The sequence below is a fragment of the Ananas comosus genome, linkage group 1 (genome assembly GCF_001540865.1).
Source record: "Ananas comosus cultivar F153 linkage group 1, ASM154086v1, whole genome shotgun sequence".
NCBI classification, from domain to species: Eukaryota; Viridiplantae; Streptophyta; class Magnoliopsida; order Poales; family Bromeliaceae; genus Ananas; species Ananas comosus.
In genome coordinates this window covers 323,405-338,766 of record NC_033621.1, presented here as the reverse complement: position 1 = coordinate 338,766, position 15,362 = coordinate 323,405, and the positions used below count along the sequence as shown (strand labels likewise).

General features: G+C 37.2%; 2 protein-coding genes across 5 annotated transcripts; one reads left to right on the top strand and one right to left on the bottom strand.

Annotated features, from left to right (window-relative positions):
- LOC109708089 (BI1-like protein) lies at window positions 1,880-3,866 on the top strand. The gene is made up of 4 exons (XM_020229688.1): window positions 1,880-2,321; window positions 2,646-2,759; window positions 3,081-3,238; window positions 3,333-3,866. The coding sequence occupies exons 1-4, from the start codon at window positions 2,069-2,071 to the stop codon at window positions 3,537-3,539; spliced, it is 732 nt and encodes a 243-aa protein (XP_020085277.1). The 5' UTR covers window positions 1,880-2,068; the 3' UTR covers window positions 3,540-3,866.
- LOC109707560 (protein ROOT HAIR DEFECTIVE 3-like) lies at window positions 4,337-15,022 on the bottom strand. 4 transcript variants are annotated; one of them, XM_020228915.1, is made up of 16 exons: window positions 14,604-15,022; window positions 13,252-13,318; window positions 12,899-12,995; window positions 11,921-11,991; window positions 11,772-11,835; window positions 11,415-11,480; window positions 11,286-11,333; window positions 11,159-11,221; window positions 11,003-11,056; window positions 9,863-10,009; window positions 9,694-9,762; window positions 9,515-9,603; window positions 6,915-6,993; window positions 6,122-6,287; window positions 5,555-5,652; window positions 4,337-4,967 (listed from the first exon to the last, which is right to left on the bottom strand). In XM_020228915.1, the coding sequence occupies exons 1-16, from the start codon at window positions 14,983-14,985 to the stop codon at window positions 4,632-4,634; spliced, it is 1,896 nt and encodes a 631-aa protein (XP_020084504.1). In that variant the 5' UTR covers window positions 14,986-15,022; the 3' UTR covers window positions 4,337-4,631. The 4 variants fall into 4 exon arrangements, with proteins under 4 accessions (XP_020084504.1, XP_020084513.1, XP_020084534.1 ...); XM_020228924.1 differs by lacking the exon at window positions 14,604-15,022 and adding an exon at window positions 13,930-14,194; XM_020228945.1 differs by lacking the exon at window positions 14,604-15,022 and adding an exon at window positions 13,774-14,069.

The following is a 15,362-nucleotide window of genomic DNA, read 5'->3' as shown; positions in this document are numbered from 1 at the left end:
TTAATTAGCTAAAACATCTATATTTTTAAAATTATAACATGCAGCTGTTCCTATTATTCTAGACTTCTAGTCCAACAATCCAAACTCTAAATCAGTTTTTCAGAAAAGATCTGATATGGTCATTATAACTAATGCCAAAATGTGCAAGTATAATGTTCACTCCTCACAAATAAAGGGCCTCGATAGTTTAGCCAAAAAAAAAAAAAAAAAAAAAAAACAGAACCCAACTCTATATAAACACTCATAATCTCGTATTAGCATACAACTGCATATAGATTATTAATTAATGGCTCTTTCTTAATTAAAAAAACTATATAATTAATTTTTTCTTATTATTATTCCTCCATTGCGCTCTAATTCCCATCGGCTGCGTTAATAAGAATATAAATACAAGTTCAGGTATAAATAGAAACTAGACCAATTTTTAATTTAAATAAAAATTAGGTTGTTCCTAGGAATAAGATAAATAGTGTTTGAATGGTTGGTTAGATTGGAACAAGGAGAATAATAATTATAATTTTAAATTAAAATTATTTTATCTAATTAATTAATATCAAAATATTACTTAAAAATAATTTAATAAACTAATAAATTTATTAGCTATGAATATTATATAGAGAAAACTTCAAAACCCCCAATGGTTTCGCACTTTTTTATTTTAATACCCTGTGGTTTAAAGTGTATCAAGTTAGTACTATGTGGTTTCGCACTTTCTCATTTTAGTATCCTGTGGTTTAAAGTATATTAAGTTAGTACTCTGTGGTTTATTTTTGTATCAAGTTAGTACCCTATGGTTTTATTTTTGTATTAAGTTAGTACCATGTGGTTTTATTTTTCTCTTAATGAAATATTAAACCACATGGTACTAAAGTGAGAAAGTGCGAAACCACAGGATACTAACTTGATACACTTTAAACCACATAGTACTAAAATGAGAAAGTGCGAAATCACAGTGTACCAACTTAATACACTTTAAACTATAGGGTACTAAAGTGAGAAAGAGTGAAACCACAGGAGGTTTTTTTTAAAGTTTTCCCTAATATATAAGAAAATGAAAATACATTAATTAATTAATTAATTATAAAAAATAATTTGATTTTTTAATTAGATAGTAAATTATTTTACTAGATAACTAGTAAAAGAAAAATTAGATTAATACAAATATTAATGGTTGATCGATATAAATATTAGTTTTGAATAAATGTATTAAATTATTAATAATTAATTATAAATAATAAATAAATAAATAATTTTATTATTTAAGCAAAATATAATAGTTTAAATATATTAATTAAATTAATTAATAATTTAATATCATAATAATCATAATTAAATTTAGACTTTAATTAATTTTGTTTCCATCTGAGAATAAGATTGTTTCAGAAAAAAAATGAAATAGCAATTTCAAAAATCAAAAAATTATTATTCTCAAATATCAAACACTGTATTTAAAAAAAAAAGAAAAAGGAGAACAAAGAAATTTTTTTTTTTTTTTTTCTATTATTTCCAAACCAAACACTGCCGAATCGTGTTCTGGGGCGCACAAAGAAAATTCTCTGGCCCCATCCTCCGTTCCGGGCAAAGTATATTTATATATATGCTTCGAAGCGTCTCGCCCCCTCACCGCAAAACGGGTGGTGGTCCCCACCTCCACTCATCCGTGATGAGCTGTCGCCCTCTTAGTGGTCGGAAAGAAGCTGCTCGCGGTCTACCCGAAAGCCGCTGGGTCCGCATATCCGTACGAGACGACGCGCGAAGCTCGCGTCAGTGGGCGACGTGGCAAGTTCAGGGACCGCCGCGTGTCACTTCGTGTTTGTTTTTTCGGTGCGAGACCCGTCTCGAACATTCGTCGCGTCTCCCGCTCTCTCTTCCTTTCCTTACTCATTTTTCCTCGGGTTCTTATTCTCTCTCGCCTTCTCCCACCTTCTCCTCCTCCGCTCACGAGCGACGATAAAACCCTAACCCTAGCCCCCGCGAGCTCAACACCGGAGATAACACTAGCCCTAGCGCTAACCCTGATCGCTGATCCGCTCCCTCGATCGAGCTCCGTCACCTTTCTCGGAAGAAGATGTGGTTTCGACCTCCGTACAAGGGCCCCGACGTGGAGTCCGGGGCGCGGCCGCTGTACCCGATGATGCTGGAGAGCCCGGAGCTGCGGTGGGCGTTCATCAGGAAGATCTACTCGATCCTGACCATCCAGATGCTCCTCACCATCGCCGTCGCCGCCATCGTCGTCTATGTCCACCCCATCGCCTACTTCTTCGTCTCCTCCCCGGGGGGTCTCGGCCTCTACATCTTTTTCATCATTCTCCCCTTCCTCGGCAAGTCTCTTTCTCTCTCACCAGTATAATTGCTTAATTTATTCGGTAGTATTTTTATTTAATATGTAAAGTACTGCATGCTTGTAGAGTCCACACCTCTCATGTTCTCTTTCTTATATATATATCTATATATATATTCGAATTATAAACTTGACCTTATATATTTCACTGATTTACTGATGGGGGTGATGCTATTAACAGAGGCGGTTGTGATATTTACATATGAATTTGTCGTGTCTAGTTAATTGTTTAACGATCGAACCAATGCAGGAGGATATCACTGTAGTTTTACTAAAGAATTTAATTTTTCTGAATGTGTTGCAGTACTTTGCCCGCTGTATTACTACTACCAGCACCATCCGGTGAATCTGCTGCTACTCGGCCTTTTCACGGTCTCCATCAGCTTCGCCGTCGGATTGACTTGTGCCTTCACCAAGGGTAACATTTAAATCCCTACGCGTTCTTTAATTCTAATGTATATGAACACAGATTTTCTAGATTTTGATCTGTATTAGCACCAAAGAAATGTCTGTTTTATCTGTGTTGCTGGTAGTCTGAAATCTTACCGCACTCTGTTCTCAGAAAGCCAATTCATTTGGTTATGATATCTAATCTGTGAACTGGCTACTGCTTGGAAACCATCACCTATACTTTGTTAATGCACCGGAAGATTTAATGGACCTTAATTTCGGTATAATTTTGTATTAAAGTTGGTATGCAAATTTTGTGACCCTCTTTCTCTGCGTGCGTGCGTAACAGGGAAGGTCATCCTCGAATCTGTTTTCCTAACAGCTATCGTTGTCGTCGGTCTCACCCTCTACACCTTCTGGGCGGCAAGAAGAGGCCACGACTTTAACTTCCTCGGCCCGTTCTTGTTCGCTGCGCTGATGATATTGATCGTCTTCGCGCTTATACAGGTACAGTTCACGCCGTCCCTGGGTGAGTTCTCTCTATCAATTACGAGAAAAAGAAAAAAATGTATAACACGATCAATTCTTTTTGTCCTTTCAGCTGTTCTTTCCGCTCGGGAGGATCTCTTACATGATCTACGGCGGGATAGCTGCGCTCATCTTCTGCGGGTACATCGTCTACGACACGGACAACTTGATAAAGCGCTACGCTTATGACGAGTACGTGTGGGCTGCGGTCGCTCTGTATCTCGACATCATCAACCTCTTCTTGTCACTTTTGACCCTTTTCAGGGCGTCTGACATATAAAATGTGGTGCGATGCTTCCATTGTTGGCACTGCCTGCTTTTGAAGAACTGAATATGCAGGTTGTTAATTGAATACGTCGGTCTTGTAGTTTAACACTCCTGCCACTGAGATATGTTTTGAAAAAATTATGGCGTACGTAGAGATGTACTTTGAGCTACCCCTCTGATGATGTTCTTCGCGTATTTCTGCATTTATGTTTGGAGAAATGTATAGCGGACTGTTAGAATGCAGAGTAGTAGCATGCTTGTCAATTATTGGACTTTTTTAGATTTTCGTAATTTTCAATTAATGCTGTAAAGGCGGGAGCCAGAGATTTGGTTTTCTACAGATTTGCTGAAAATGGTATGTCTTCCACAATCTTAGTACACCAAAATTTTTTTAAAAAAGTGCGAATGTGCTTTAATGCGTAAACAATCTGATTAGATGTGGGTTCGTGTCTGCCGTTAGTGGTGCACTACTTGCCAAATCAACAAATCTATAAAATTACCGACCGTCCCTAGAGCAAGTGGCAAAAGATTTAATTGTTGATATCTAAGATTCAAGTTTGAATCCTAGTTGATTTATATTTCTAGCTAAGTTTATTTCCAAATGAAATAAATGAAGCGGGTAGCGTGATATCTATCTCTCTTAAAAAAAAAAAAAAAAAAAAAAAACCTGCAAAATTATTTGCTTCTTCCGAAGATCAGAAAGGCCTGATATTTGAGGTTTACACGGTCAACGGGTATCCTCTGCATGGGAAAAACGCTACAAACAAGATCAAGAACCTATTGCCCAAACAACAAGTAATAGCACGCTAACTTACGTACCTGCATTGCATAGAGGTATTTATTTGTTACAGCAAATCAGGACACTTGATCGCATACATTCTACAACTCAATTGCAGAAGGTACTGTTTAGTTACAGCAAACCAGGGCAGTTGACGCTTTATTGCATACGGTATTTATTTGTTACAGCAAGCCAGGACAGTTGATAAGTAAAAACAACGTACGACACAAACATCAGAGCAAATCTGGACATCAAACAGTTCAGAAATAGCAACAACATACGACACAAACATCAGAGCAAATTTCGACAGCCGACACCAAACCAGACTTATGTGTTTTTCGGAGGATTTATCAAACCTTCGGTCGTTGGGGCCTCAGAGGTGAGGAATGGCCGGAGAATGTGCCAAAGTGGTGAGACGCTCAAAGCCGCATCGAGTGTGGGATCAATTCCCAGTCCTCGTGGAGGCTCCCCTCTTTGTGCGTTTTCTTCAACTCGGCGTAATGCCAACTCTCGTATTTGGTTGATGCGCTCAGCTTCGCACGCTGCAGCCACCTTTGCATGCTCGGCTTCCTGCCTCAAACGTTCTGCTTCTTCCCTCACTGGTTTTGCTTCACGTTCAGCTTCGATTCTTTGGCGCTCCAGCTCCTCCCGCATGCGTTGCTCCTATATGAAAAGGCAGAGAGAGAAGGAAAACTGTAAGAAGATGAAAACGGTACATTATTGAAGGAATTCAGCACTACTGAAAAAACACAAGGATGAGAAACTTTAGAAGGATCCGTTGTGTATGGAAAAGTAAATGAAATGTGTTTTCTGCTTGTATCCACCCTGTAAAGCTCTAATGATTTTGGATGGTCGCACGAAAGTATAAAATTCGGATCTAGTCAGAGCAGCAGCTACCAGTTTTCTCGGCCTCGAGCATGCCTTCTCCCTTTTCATTTTATTAGTTTCTTTTCTTCATTATATTTATAAATATACATATACTCATTGGAGGAGCCATCCTCCATTATATAGGAGAGGCCTACACTTATCTCCTCGTCCTTTTCCACTGTTGAGTCAAAACAACCAAGCAACATCATCACCAAGAGAAACTCCAAAATTTATGAGGGAGAATTTTGCGATGGAAATCACATTTCTGTACTTTGTCCCCATTGTGCTCATTTAGGCTTTTTATTATCACAAGCTTTGTTACAAAACATAGTGTCATTGAATATAGAATGCCACAGAAGAGAAAAGCGATGGCAGAAAAAGACCTTAATGCTTTCTGCCTTGATTTGAGCAAATGATGTCAGCTCATTCCTCAGCTCCTTGCAGTTCTCATCACACAGAACTTGGTATCTTGAGCTCAACTCTAAAAGGAATATGGTCCATTTGTGAGATATTGAGAATAATTGAATTGTTGAACTTCTGAACTAAAAATAATCGAGTTACAGTTGCAGCTAAAATATACAAAGAGCAAAGTCAGCAAGTAAAGAGAGCTTTCTAGCAGTCAAACTAATTTAAGCAGCACAAATCAAGAATATGATAAACATAACTGGAATATTGGAAATTTTTAAGCTTCTAGCAGGATGAGTAAGCATTAAGCAAGGGGAAAGATGCCAACGAGAATTCAGGTTTTGAATTCCCATGAATATGAAAAGCAGTCAAATTTGTAGGTTTTTAGCTACAGATGGAGTAAAATACCAAACTACAAAATAAGATGTTATTTTCAAGTTCTAGAGAAGCCTTTCTTGTAGCTAGAGGTACATAAAGTAATTGACTACGAGATGGGCTGGAAGCAAATTAACTAGATTTTGTAATATTAAAAGAAACAAACTTACCTTTGCATGACTCAGTGAACTCCTTCAAGCAAGCCTGGACTGAAGCATCAACTGCAGTGGCGGGATCATCAGCATTTCTCAATTGAGCAGCAATTTTATCTTTACTTTCACATGCTGTTGTTGTGCGAAGACGATTGAACATATCCTTGCAAAAAGGCTCCAGAAGCTGCATATATCCAAGAAAGAGAATGAAAAAACTTGACCATTGTTACAAATTTATGATCATCAGAGCGAAAAAAAAGGGTTGCAGTTTCATGTCTTATGTTGCCTCGAATGCTATATATAATTGATTAAACAGACGAAAGAGAGTAGTTCACAATTTTAAGAATATATTAAGTCATCAAAGTGTCGTGTCAGTTCGAATAGGCAGTTGATCATTATGACATTACCTAAAACAAGAAAGATCATCACATCAATCCCAATTTGGTTTATACCTACTAGCTAATATTTAATTATCCTACTTGCTAAAATCGATGAAAACTACAAATTGCAAAACTCGAGAGTATTCATTAGAAAACAAATTGTATGCAGCGCGGCCGTCATGGAAGGGAACAGTATTGTTCAGAAAAGCAAATTGCCTGTAGTAGTCATCATGGAAGAGAATTTCAAAATTACATATTTTCTAAATATCAGTCCACTGTACAAAAATTTCAAAATACTGTTATGAAATCAAGCATTGTTAAAAACTTAAACATTTTAAGGATATTAAACACTTGTCAAAAACATAATTAGAAGTCATTGATCATCACAATTATTACAGTTTAACTTAATAACTAAGCAAAAGGTATCTCACATGAAGTGTTCCATTCTCCAACCCATGGCGTTTAGCAGCTCGCACATTTGCATCATACATGTCAGTCTCTGCATCGTATCTAAGGAATAGACAAATAATCATGTAAGCAACAGCAGGAGATAGCATATGTAGAACTCTACTAGATATAATTCCAAAAGTAATTATGAGATCTACTCTTATTTAAATGCAGAGGACTGGGAAAAGAGTTAAATATATGATAAGAAATAGGATATTCATTAGTGGACTCATCAGAAGAGTTGATGTCATTTATTGAATATTTCTAAATCTGAATTTTGATAGTCTGCTGATCAATTATATATATATATATAGAGCAGGGCTGCTGTGCTCTCAGGAGCACGGAGGTCTCCGTGCTAGGTCTCCGTGCTCCTGAGCCGTTTTCGATGATGGAATTTTTGAATCGACGATCGGCTCCGTTAGACTTGATCTAGCACATTTGAAGTTTCTAGAAAATAATTTTTGTGATTTTTCGATATCATTTACCTAGTGATCGAAAGGATTCAAAATCCATAATTTTTAATGGTTGATATCTGCCGTTTTCAAGTTTAACGATGTAGAAGTATTCAAATCAGATGAAATTTTGATAGAAAATTCTTTATACTATCTACAACAAGATCTATATTTCTGATCGAAAAATTTAGTGCTATATCACCACTTTTTATAGGATTTTATTTTCAGCCGTTAAAAATTATTGATTTTGAATCCTTTTGATTGCTAGGTAAATGATATCGAAAAATCGCAAAAATTATTTTCTAGAAACTTTAAATACGCTAGATCAAGTTTAACGGAGCCGATCGTCGATTCGAAAACTCCATCATCGAAAACGGCTCAGGAGCACGGAGGCCTCCGTGCTCCTGAGAGCACAGCAGCCCTGCTCTATATATATATATATATATATATATATATATATATATATATATATATATATATTTCAAACAACTGTTCTATACTCTGCAAGATCGATCACGAACATCGACTCCAAATTCACCAATTGCAGGTTATGGGTGTAACAGTTGATATGATAATGTATATGTCGGAATCATGATACTGTGATATGTATATCAATCTCACTCATTATCAAATATAGATGCATAGATGATTTTAATTTTTCCAGATCAAATGGTAAGGAACCCAATTACAGGAAGGGCTATTTAGGAGACCTCCGATGCGAAGCATAGACAAGCTCTAACCATGACAAAACCTGACATCGTTGAAACTAAAGGCATGAACATAGATATTATATTTTCTCATTATGAACTAAAGATGCAGGTGCTTTTTCATATAATCCCAAGTCAACCTTCTGTTTCTGTTAACACAATATCACCATTTATAGTGGTATTAGAGGGACATGGTAACTCTCACTTTTTGTCCTCAGCACCTACTTCCAGGAATTGGTCACTTTAATGGTATTTGATAGTTATACGAGTACCCAAAAGTACAAGAAGATCGATGTTTGCTGTTCTACCAATCCTTGTTAGTCCTGATATCAATAAGCAAAAGGGTAATTAATAATAAAGTTTCTATGTTGTTGATTCCTAGGCGTAGCCAAATTAAAAAGAAAGTCCTTATATGAGAAAGTTACCCAGTGATTTTTCAGTTATATTGCAAGCCCCTGCTGCTGGGATAAAGGCGATCCCTTTTTCTTTCATTCATTCATTCATCTTTCTTTAGGTGGTAGTGGAGGGGCTTGAATTAAATATTTTTCTATCATGTAGGGTAAGTTGAATTAAATCCTCTTTCCTTTCATGGTTGCTGAAGAAGCCTTAATAGTGATTCCATTAGAATTCCTTAACTGCTTGCTAGTGCAGCTAGAAGCTGTTCCCATTTAGAGTTCTGCTTTTAGGGCACAAAATCTCACATCAGCTTCCTACCACAGCAGTAACTCCAGGCCTTCTGTTTGCCACAACATCTGGCTTCTATTTTACAACTAATGCAGCTTTTACACACCCTCAGATGACCATGAACTTGGACCCCTTCATTTGCAAGTGTAACTAGACGATTGCCAAGAGAAGCGCATATATTAAGGTCAATTCAGCAATGACGACTGATTAGATATTCTTTTAGAAACTGAAGACAAAATGGTAAAATGGTCTTGCCAAGTTGACATAGAGCGCTTCAATTCTAGGTCAAACAACTTGATCATATATTTATATTGGTCAGAAATATTTGTTACTCAAGCAGAAAGAACAAAAAAAAAAACTTGCACTATCATTTATATGATAGAAATATCACTTATTCACTTCAAAGACTGTCAGACGCTCTTTGATTTTCAAATAGACGAGAAGAAATCTGCTTTTATCTCAGTTTGTTTGTTCATAATAAGAGAGTAGATAGATATTTTCTTTTATTTCTCTCACGTTTTTTAGGCTTTGCCTAGTTATTTCTGCATGCGTTCATGCAGAGAATGAATGGATAATATAAAACTTGCGTGTAAAAACAACTTCACTTTACCAAGTACCAACATACTTTTCAGACAAGAATTGTGCATGTAGCAGAGAAGGTAAAGAAACACATTAAGAGCAATAGCTACTGTGTTCATATGCATTTTATTTAATCCCGTTTATAGGGACAGAATGTCTTACCTTGCCAACACGCACTCTAGAAGTCCCTCCAGCTTTGTGCTGAATTCCTTTGGAGAATATTGTGCTCCACTCTTCATAGACATATAATCCTACCGTACAGCAGAAGGCAAAACAGGAAGAGGCGTTATGAGAGATACAAAGGAAACATGACAAGAACCATATAAAAGAATAGGGAGTACCTCATGTAATGCCAAAGCATCAAGATTTTCCCTAACAATTCTTTCACAGATGCTGGTAGACACTAGGATCTAGATATAAAATGCCATCAAATTGTGTGCTGGTTAATTCGCATGAAAAATAATTGTTAAGATTGAAGTGACCTCTAAAACCAAATAATCAGAAGAATACCCTGTGAGCTGGCAGGTCAAGTTGCTTGTTTTGTTTAATGGTTTCCCATATCCCTTTTGCACTGAACGCAAATCCTGATGCTGCGACCTTGTCCTGTTGGAGCTCCGCAAGACCTCCCTTGGAAAACCAGTTCCTCAAGTTTGTCACCTGGAGAATAATCAAATGTAAAATTAATCCACAAAGCCACTAAAGGCAAGTTAATTAAAATGTTAAATAGGAATAACGTGAAATTTGAGGAGGCCATAAGGAACCAAAGTTAAGACTAATATATTATTAAAATGTTATTTTGATAAATATCTACTAAACATAATGATCCAGCGCAGCAAGGGTTGTTTTATAAATGCGATGTAAGAATTAAAGAACATTGAAATATTAAAAGATGACTTCTTTATGTTGAATATTATCAGACACAATATTAATTTTGTTAGAGAAAATAAATTTTAAAATTCTGCTCTAGCTATTGTTAAGATTATAAACTTCATGGGCCCCATGAATGTAAATCCTTCTATACACTGAAAAGGTAGCCAATAAAATATCTTATATACATGAAGATCCTTTTAAAGAAGTAATATAATTTTTCTTTTCATGTGTTTTTTCTTGAAAATTGCTCAACATTTGGATAACATGCTTCTTGACACAATGATATCATAAGTAATAGATGTAAATGGTTCACACATGACAAAAGTTTTAACCTACTAGTTTTGATTCTCTAAAACTGATACCATGGGGGGAATTTTTGATCAAACCAATAATTTCAATTTTGGAACTAGTTACTCATTTGTTGTTGTTGAATATAAATATTGAGAACATCGTCCTCTAATTGCTTAAGCTTTTGGAGAATAATAGTTATTTCATATTCTTTAACATGGTATTAAAACAAAAAATTTTGAGTTCGAGTCCCGCTACAGTCCTAGCATTATTTAACTTCCTCTCATTTAATTTAGTTTCACATCTTGGGCCTTTCGAAAAGTTTCTAGCCTAGACGTAAAGAGAAATGTTGAAAATAAACATTGAAACACCGTTTTCTGATAGCTTAAGCTTTTGGAGAATAATGATTGTTTCATATTCTTTAACAGTTCTTATCAAAATCTGAACTTCTGCATCCTTTCTGATACTTTTGAAACTTAAAATACTACATACCTTTTCTTTGAAATCTTGTACTAGAAGTCTGTCAGGTAAAGCAAATACCGTCACCTTCACAAAAAAAAAAAAAGTGATGATGAGAAATATACATACAAGAAAGAAGATGTTGAAAATAAGAACCTCTATAGAGCTACACCTAATATGTTGGCTCACCTCAATGTAGTCACTGAACAGTTTATTTTCTTTACCAGGTTGTTTGTTCACCGACTCCCATATCTGCAGCATAGAGATAAAATTACACATTGCAATATGCTAAAAAGGTATAAGTAAGAATATGTACCTCTTCCATCTGTGTGACCAAGTTGTTCTGTAAAGTTTCCATTGGAGTCTGCCAGGGGAAAACAGGAAAAATAAGCACAGGATGATAATCAGATGGAAATAAACTAAGATTCAGATATGATTCACAAACCTCATAATCGTAGTCGCGTACAATGACTAATACTCTAGTTTTACTGGGCTCCAGCTTTGCTCTTTCCTGCCATAAAGGTGAATTTAAGAAATTTCAAAATAAGAAAAGAGCTTCTTTTTCATTTGGGTGTAATATATACACATACATTCAGAGAGAGAGAGAGAGAGAGAGAGAGAGAGAGAGAGAAAGAGAGAGAGTGTTTGTGGTGCTTTAGAAGCACAGTGTCCTGGGTGCTTCCACATCAAACAAGGCATTGGGATTGACAATAATACTGTTAGGAATACTCTACAGTATTGAAAGGCTTTCTATATTGAAAACTTAAGTGCTAGAATATTTGAAATTGCAAGTAAGACATACCCGAAATATTGTCTTGAAAAGTGGAATGCAACCACCATGTTGTCGGCCGATATCTCGTAGCCACCTAAAGTAATAGAATAGATTTCAAAATTATGTGCATCTTATTAAAAGAAGATTCTTTACATATCAGAACAAGAACACGGACTAACATGTTCACCATCATAAGATCCGAGATAGTTAACGAAAAGAGAGCAGCTCGCTTTTCATATAATGTGTCATCCTATTACAGAGAGAAAAGATTAGTCATCAGTTGAAATAAGGCTTAGTTTGGGATTAAGGTGTCTAAAAGCACCCACTTTTATGCTTTGGAAGGCCTAGAAAGTCTGAAGGCACTTTCAATCCTCCCTACTTTGATTCTATAAAATAGTGGAGGGAACTGCCACCAGAAAAACAAGCAGCTACTTGTTTCTCCATTGGCAATATTTTGGTCTTCAAATGTATGAAAGAGGGTGCTTACAGACACCGCAAACATTAACAAGGCCTAAGCCTAGAAAACAATATTTGAAAGATAAATATATATAGAATCACATCATATGAGAGTTTAGTTACTATATGACACGGCCAACCATGGTACCACACTAAACATGTTGGGTTGGATTAAAATAAGTAGAATAAACATGCCCACTACATAGGAACCACGAATCACATTAATTCTCAGGCCGATGAAGTCATCCCACAAAACATAGGGTAGGATAGAAGGATGAGAATAAGAATTTTGACTTCATATCTATATGTGCTTGTAACAAATGGAATTTATTACCTGGTATGTAGGTAGTCTAATGGGAAATGCAAGAAAAAAGGAAAATGCACTGCATGAGAACCAAAACAACCAGTATTTTTTTGATTAATTTTTGAAGCTTGTTCATTACCAAATAAGGCATTTATGCAAGAACCATGAGCATGCATCTAGACCAGTTTAAGAGTTTCATAAATGCTTTCTATCAAATTATAAGCTAGTAGTTAAGTTACTTTTCTTCTATTCATGGCAGTTCACTGCATGCTGGAACAAAAAAAAAAAAAAGAAGAAAGATCATGGAAAGAAATGCTGCCGAAGGGAAACAAAAAAGCAGCTTATTTTACACCAACCACGGAAGAGATTCACAAAGGGCTTGCAAAGGAAGAAATACCTCCCCTCTTTCTCTTCCATCAAACCCCTCGACATCCATAACCAACATGGATGGTTTTGTGCACCTTGAGAGCCACACTCCTTTGGTGGTTTGTCCCCTGGGAAAAAAAAAAAAACATCCTTTATGCTTCTTGAAGTGGGATTCAAGTAATAATTCAAAGCAAGGTTAACATGAGATGGCTAATAATCTTTTATAACTTTCTGAGTGTTAAGTCCATTACGGACACTTTTTGTGGCCCGGCTAACAACAGTAAAGTCCCAATAAAGGTCTAGTGCCAAAACAATGCATACGATGATGCAAACTGAAATTTGAAAGTTTGACTCGATTTAAGTAACAGCTGATAAGCGCATTACCTCCTTTTAGCGGCATCCATCACCTGAAAGTTGGTCCCGAAAAGGCGGTTCAGCAAATAGCTTTTCCCTGCAGAAAGAAACAGAGAAGCAAGGATCAAACACCATCAAAACACGCGCGCGCACACACACACACACAATTTATGGTTGTATTAGCTAGGGTCATGGTTGAATGAGAAGGGGTAAGAAGAAAACGAATAGTAAGCCTAGCTCAGGTAAAATAGATTTCAGAAATCAAAATAGACAAAAATGCGCTTGCCAGTAATCAGATTGCGATGCTAAAATTGAAACATTTTGCTTAATATATCCACATTTCAGGCTCCACAGACAAACAGGCCTTGTAAAAGGATTCCCCAGGACACGAAAAGGGCGGGGGCAAAGGGGAAATTTTGAGCTACGATAGATTAGTTCCTTAGGCAGGGACTCAGCACACAACAATAAAAGCATGAATCCACTTTCCTTTCCAGATTATGAACAATATCAATACGGGCAAACAATAATTAATACTGTGTGTAATGAACATACCAAAAGAAGAAACTTACGCTCCCTTTGGAATCAAATCCGAATGTAATTCCATGGGATTCATCAGTCGAGAAGATATAAGAAAGTAGTGTACTACTAGTAAACAAATGAAAGATCATCACACGCTACACTACATAATCAAGGAAGAGAATAACTTAAAATTAAGAAGAAGAAGAAGAAGAAGAAGAATTGAAGTAGCCCCTCTAATTTCATCTTCCGTCGATAACGAACAAGTCGCCGCGCATGTGGAATGAAACGGTGCGACGAGGAGGAAGCGTGGCGGGTTAACGGTCACGTGATCCATGACCCGCCACCGCGACCGGGCCGGGTCGGGCTCTAGGGCCGGCGACTCGCGGCGGGGACACTATTTGTGTACAGGGCGACGCGAACGGAGAGCGGCATGAGGTTTATGCATGTAAATACGGCCCTTCTTCAAGGGCAAAGAAGTAAATTAAAAAAATAGACAAAGTTTTATACTCCGGACTCTGGAGGGTACGTACGTACGTACATACGCGCGATTTATTAAAGATATACCGACCGTCTATAGAACAACCTAGTTGATTCACATTTCGAGCTAAATTTATTTTTAAATAAAATAAACGAAGCGAATAGTGTGCTACCTATCTTTTAAAAAAATATAAAAATAAAATTAAAGATATACACACGGACAAATTAATACTACTCTCTCCTTTTCTTTTCTTCTCTTTTCTTTTTTTTAAAAAAAAGCGCCAGAGAGAGAGAGAGAGAGAGAGAGAGAGAGAGAGAGAGAGAGAGAGAGAGAGAGAGGAGCAAAGAGAAGAGAAGAGAAGAGCAGAGAAGAGATAATTATGTACCACTGCTGTGGGCGCCGATGATGGATACGACGGCGTAGTCGGTGCTGGCGGGGGCGATCTCCTTAGCAGAGAGCATGAAGTCATGGACGTTGTGCTCGAAGAAGGTGCTGGCCCCGCAGATCATCTGTATGGGCCCCGCCACGCACATCGGCTCCTGCTCTTGCTCCTGCTGCTGCTCCTGTGCATGAGCGGGCACGGCCAGCTGCTGCATTAGATTGCTCAGCAAGCTGTTCACGTCCACCTGCCCGGCACCACCACCGGTGCCGGCCAATACTTGCAAGCGGGCTAGCAGAGCATGCGCGTCCATGTTGGGATCCGTTATGTTAGGAGTTATAGCCGCAATCCCGGAAGATTTCTGAGCGTTGCTTGGGTTATGTTCCATATGCAACAAGTGATATATAGATACTAATGTATCAAGTCCAAGTTATTACGAAATGCTTCGTCTTTGGTCTCTCCTTGATAATTAAGAAGGCTAACTATATATAGGTGTGGAAGCTGGGGTAGAAGTCTTTTTCGTCTTTGTTTTCCCCATCTATAATAATATGCTGATCTTACGTGAACCAACTTACGCGGAAATGCAATTCGATTATTTTACTCATATATTATGCATGTGCCTGGCCTATTCTCTATTATGTATTCTCTCTATTTTCTATATACAAGTCTCTTGCCATCTATCATGTGCATACATGGTTAAGAATTTGATAATTGGTATTCAAAAATTTGGTGAACCGGATAAAAGAGTAGTGCTGCCTACTCCTA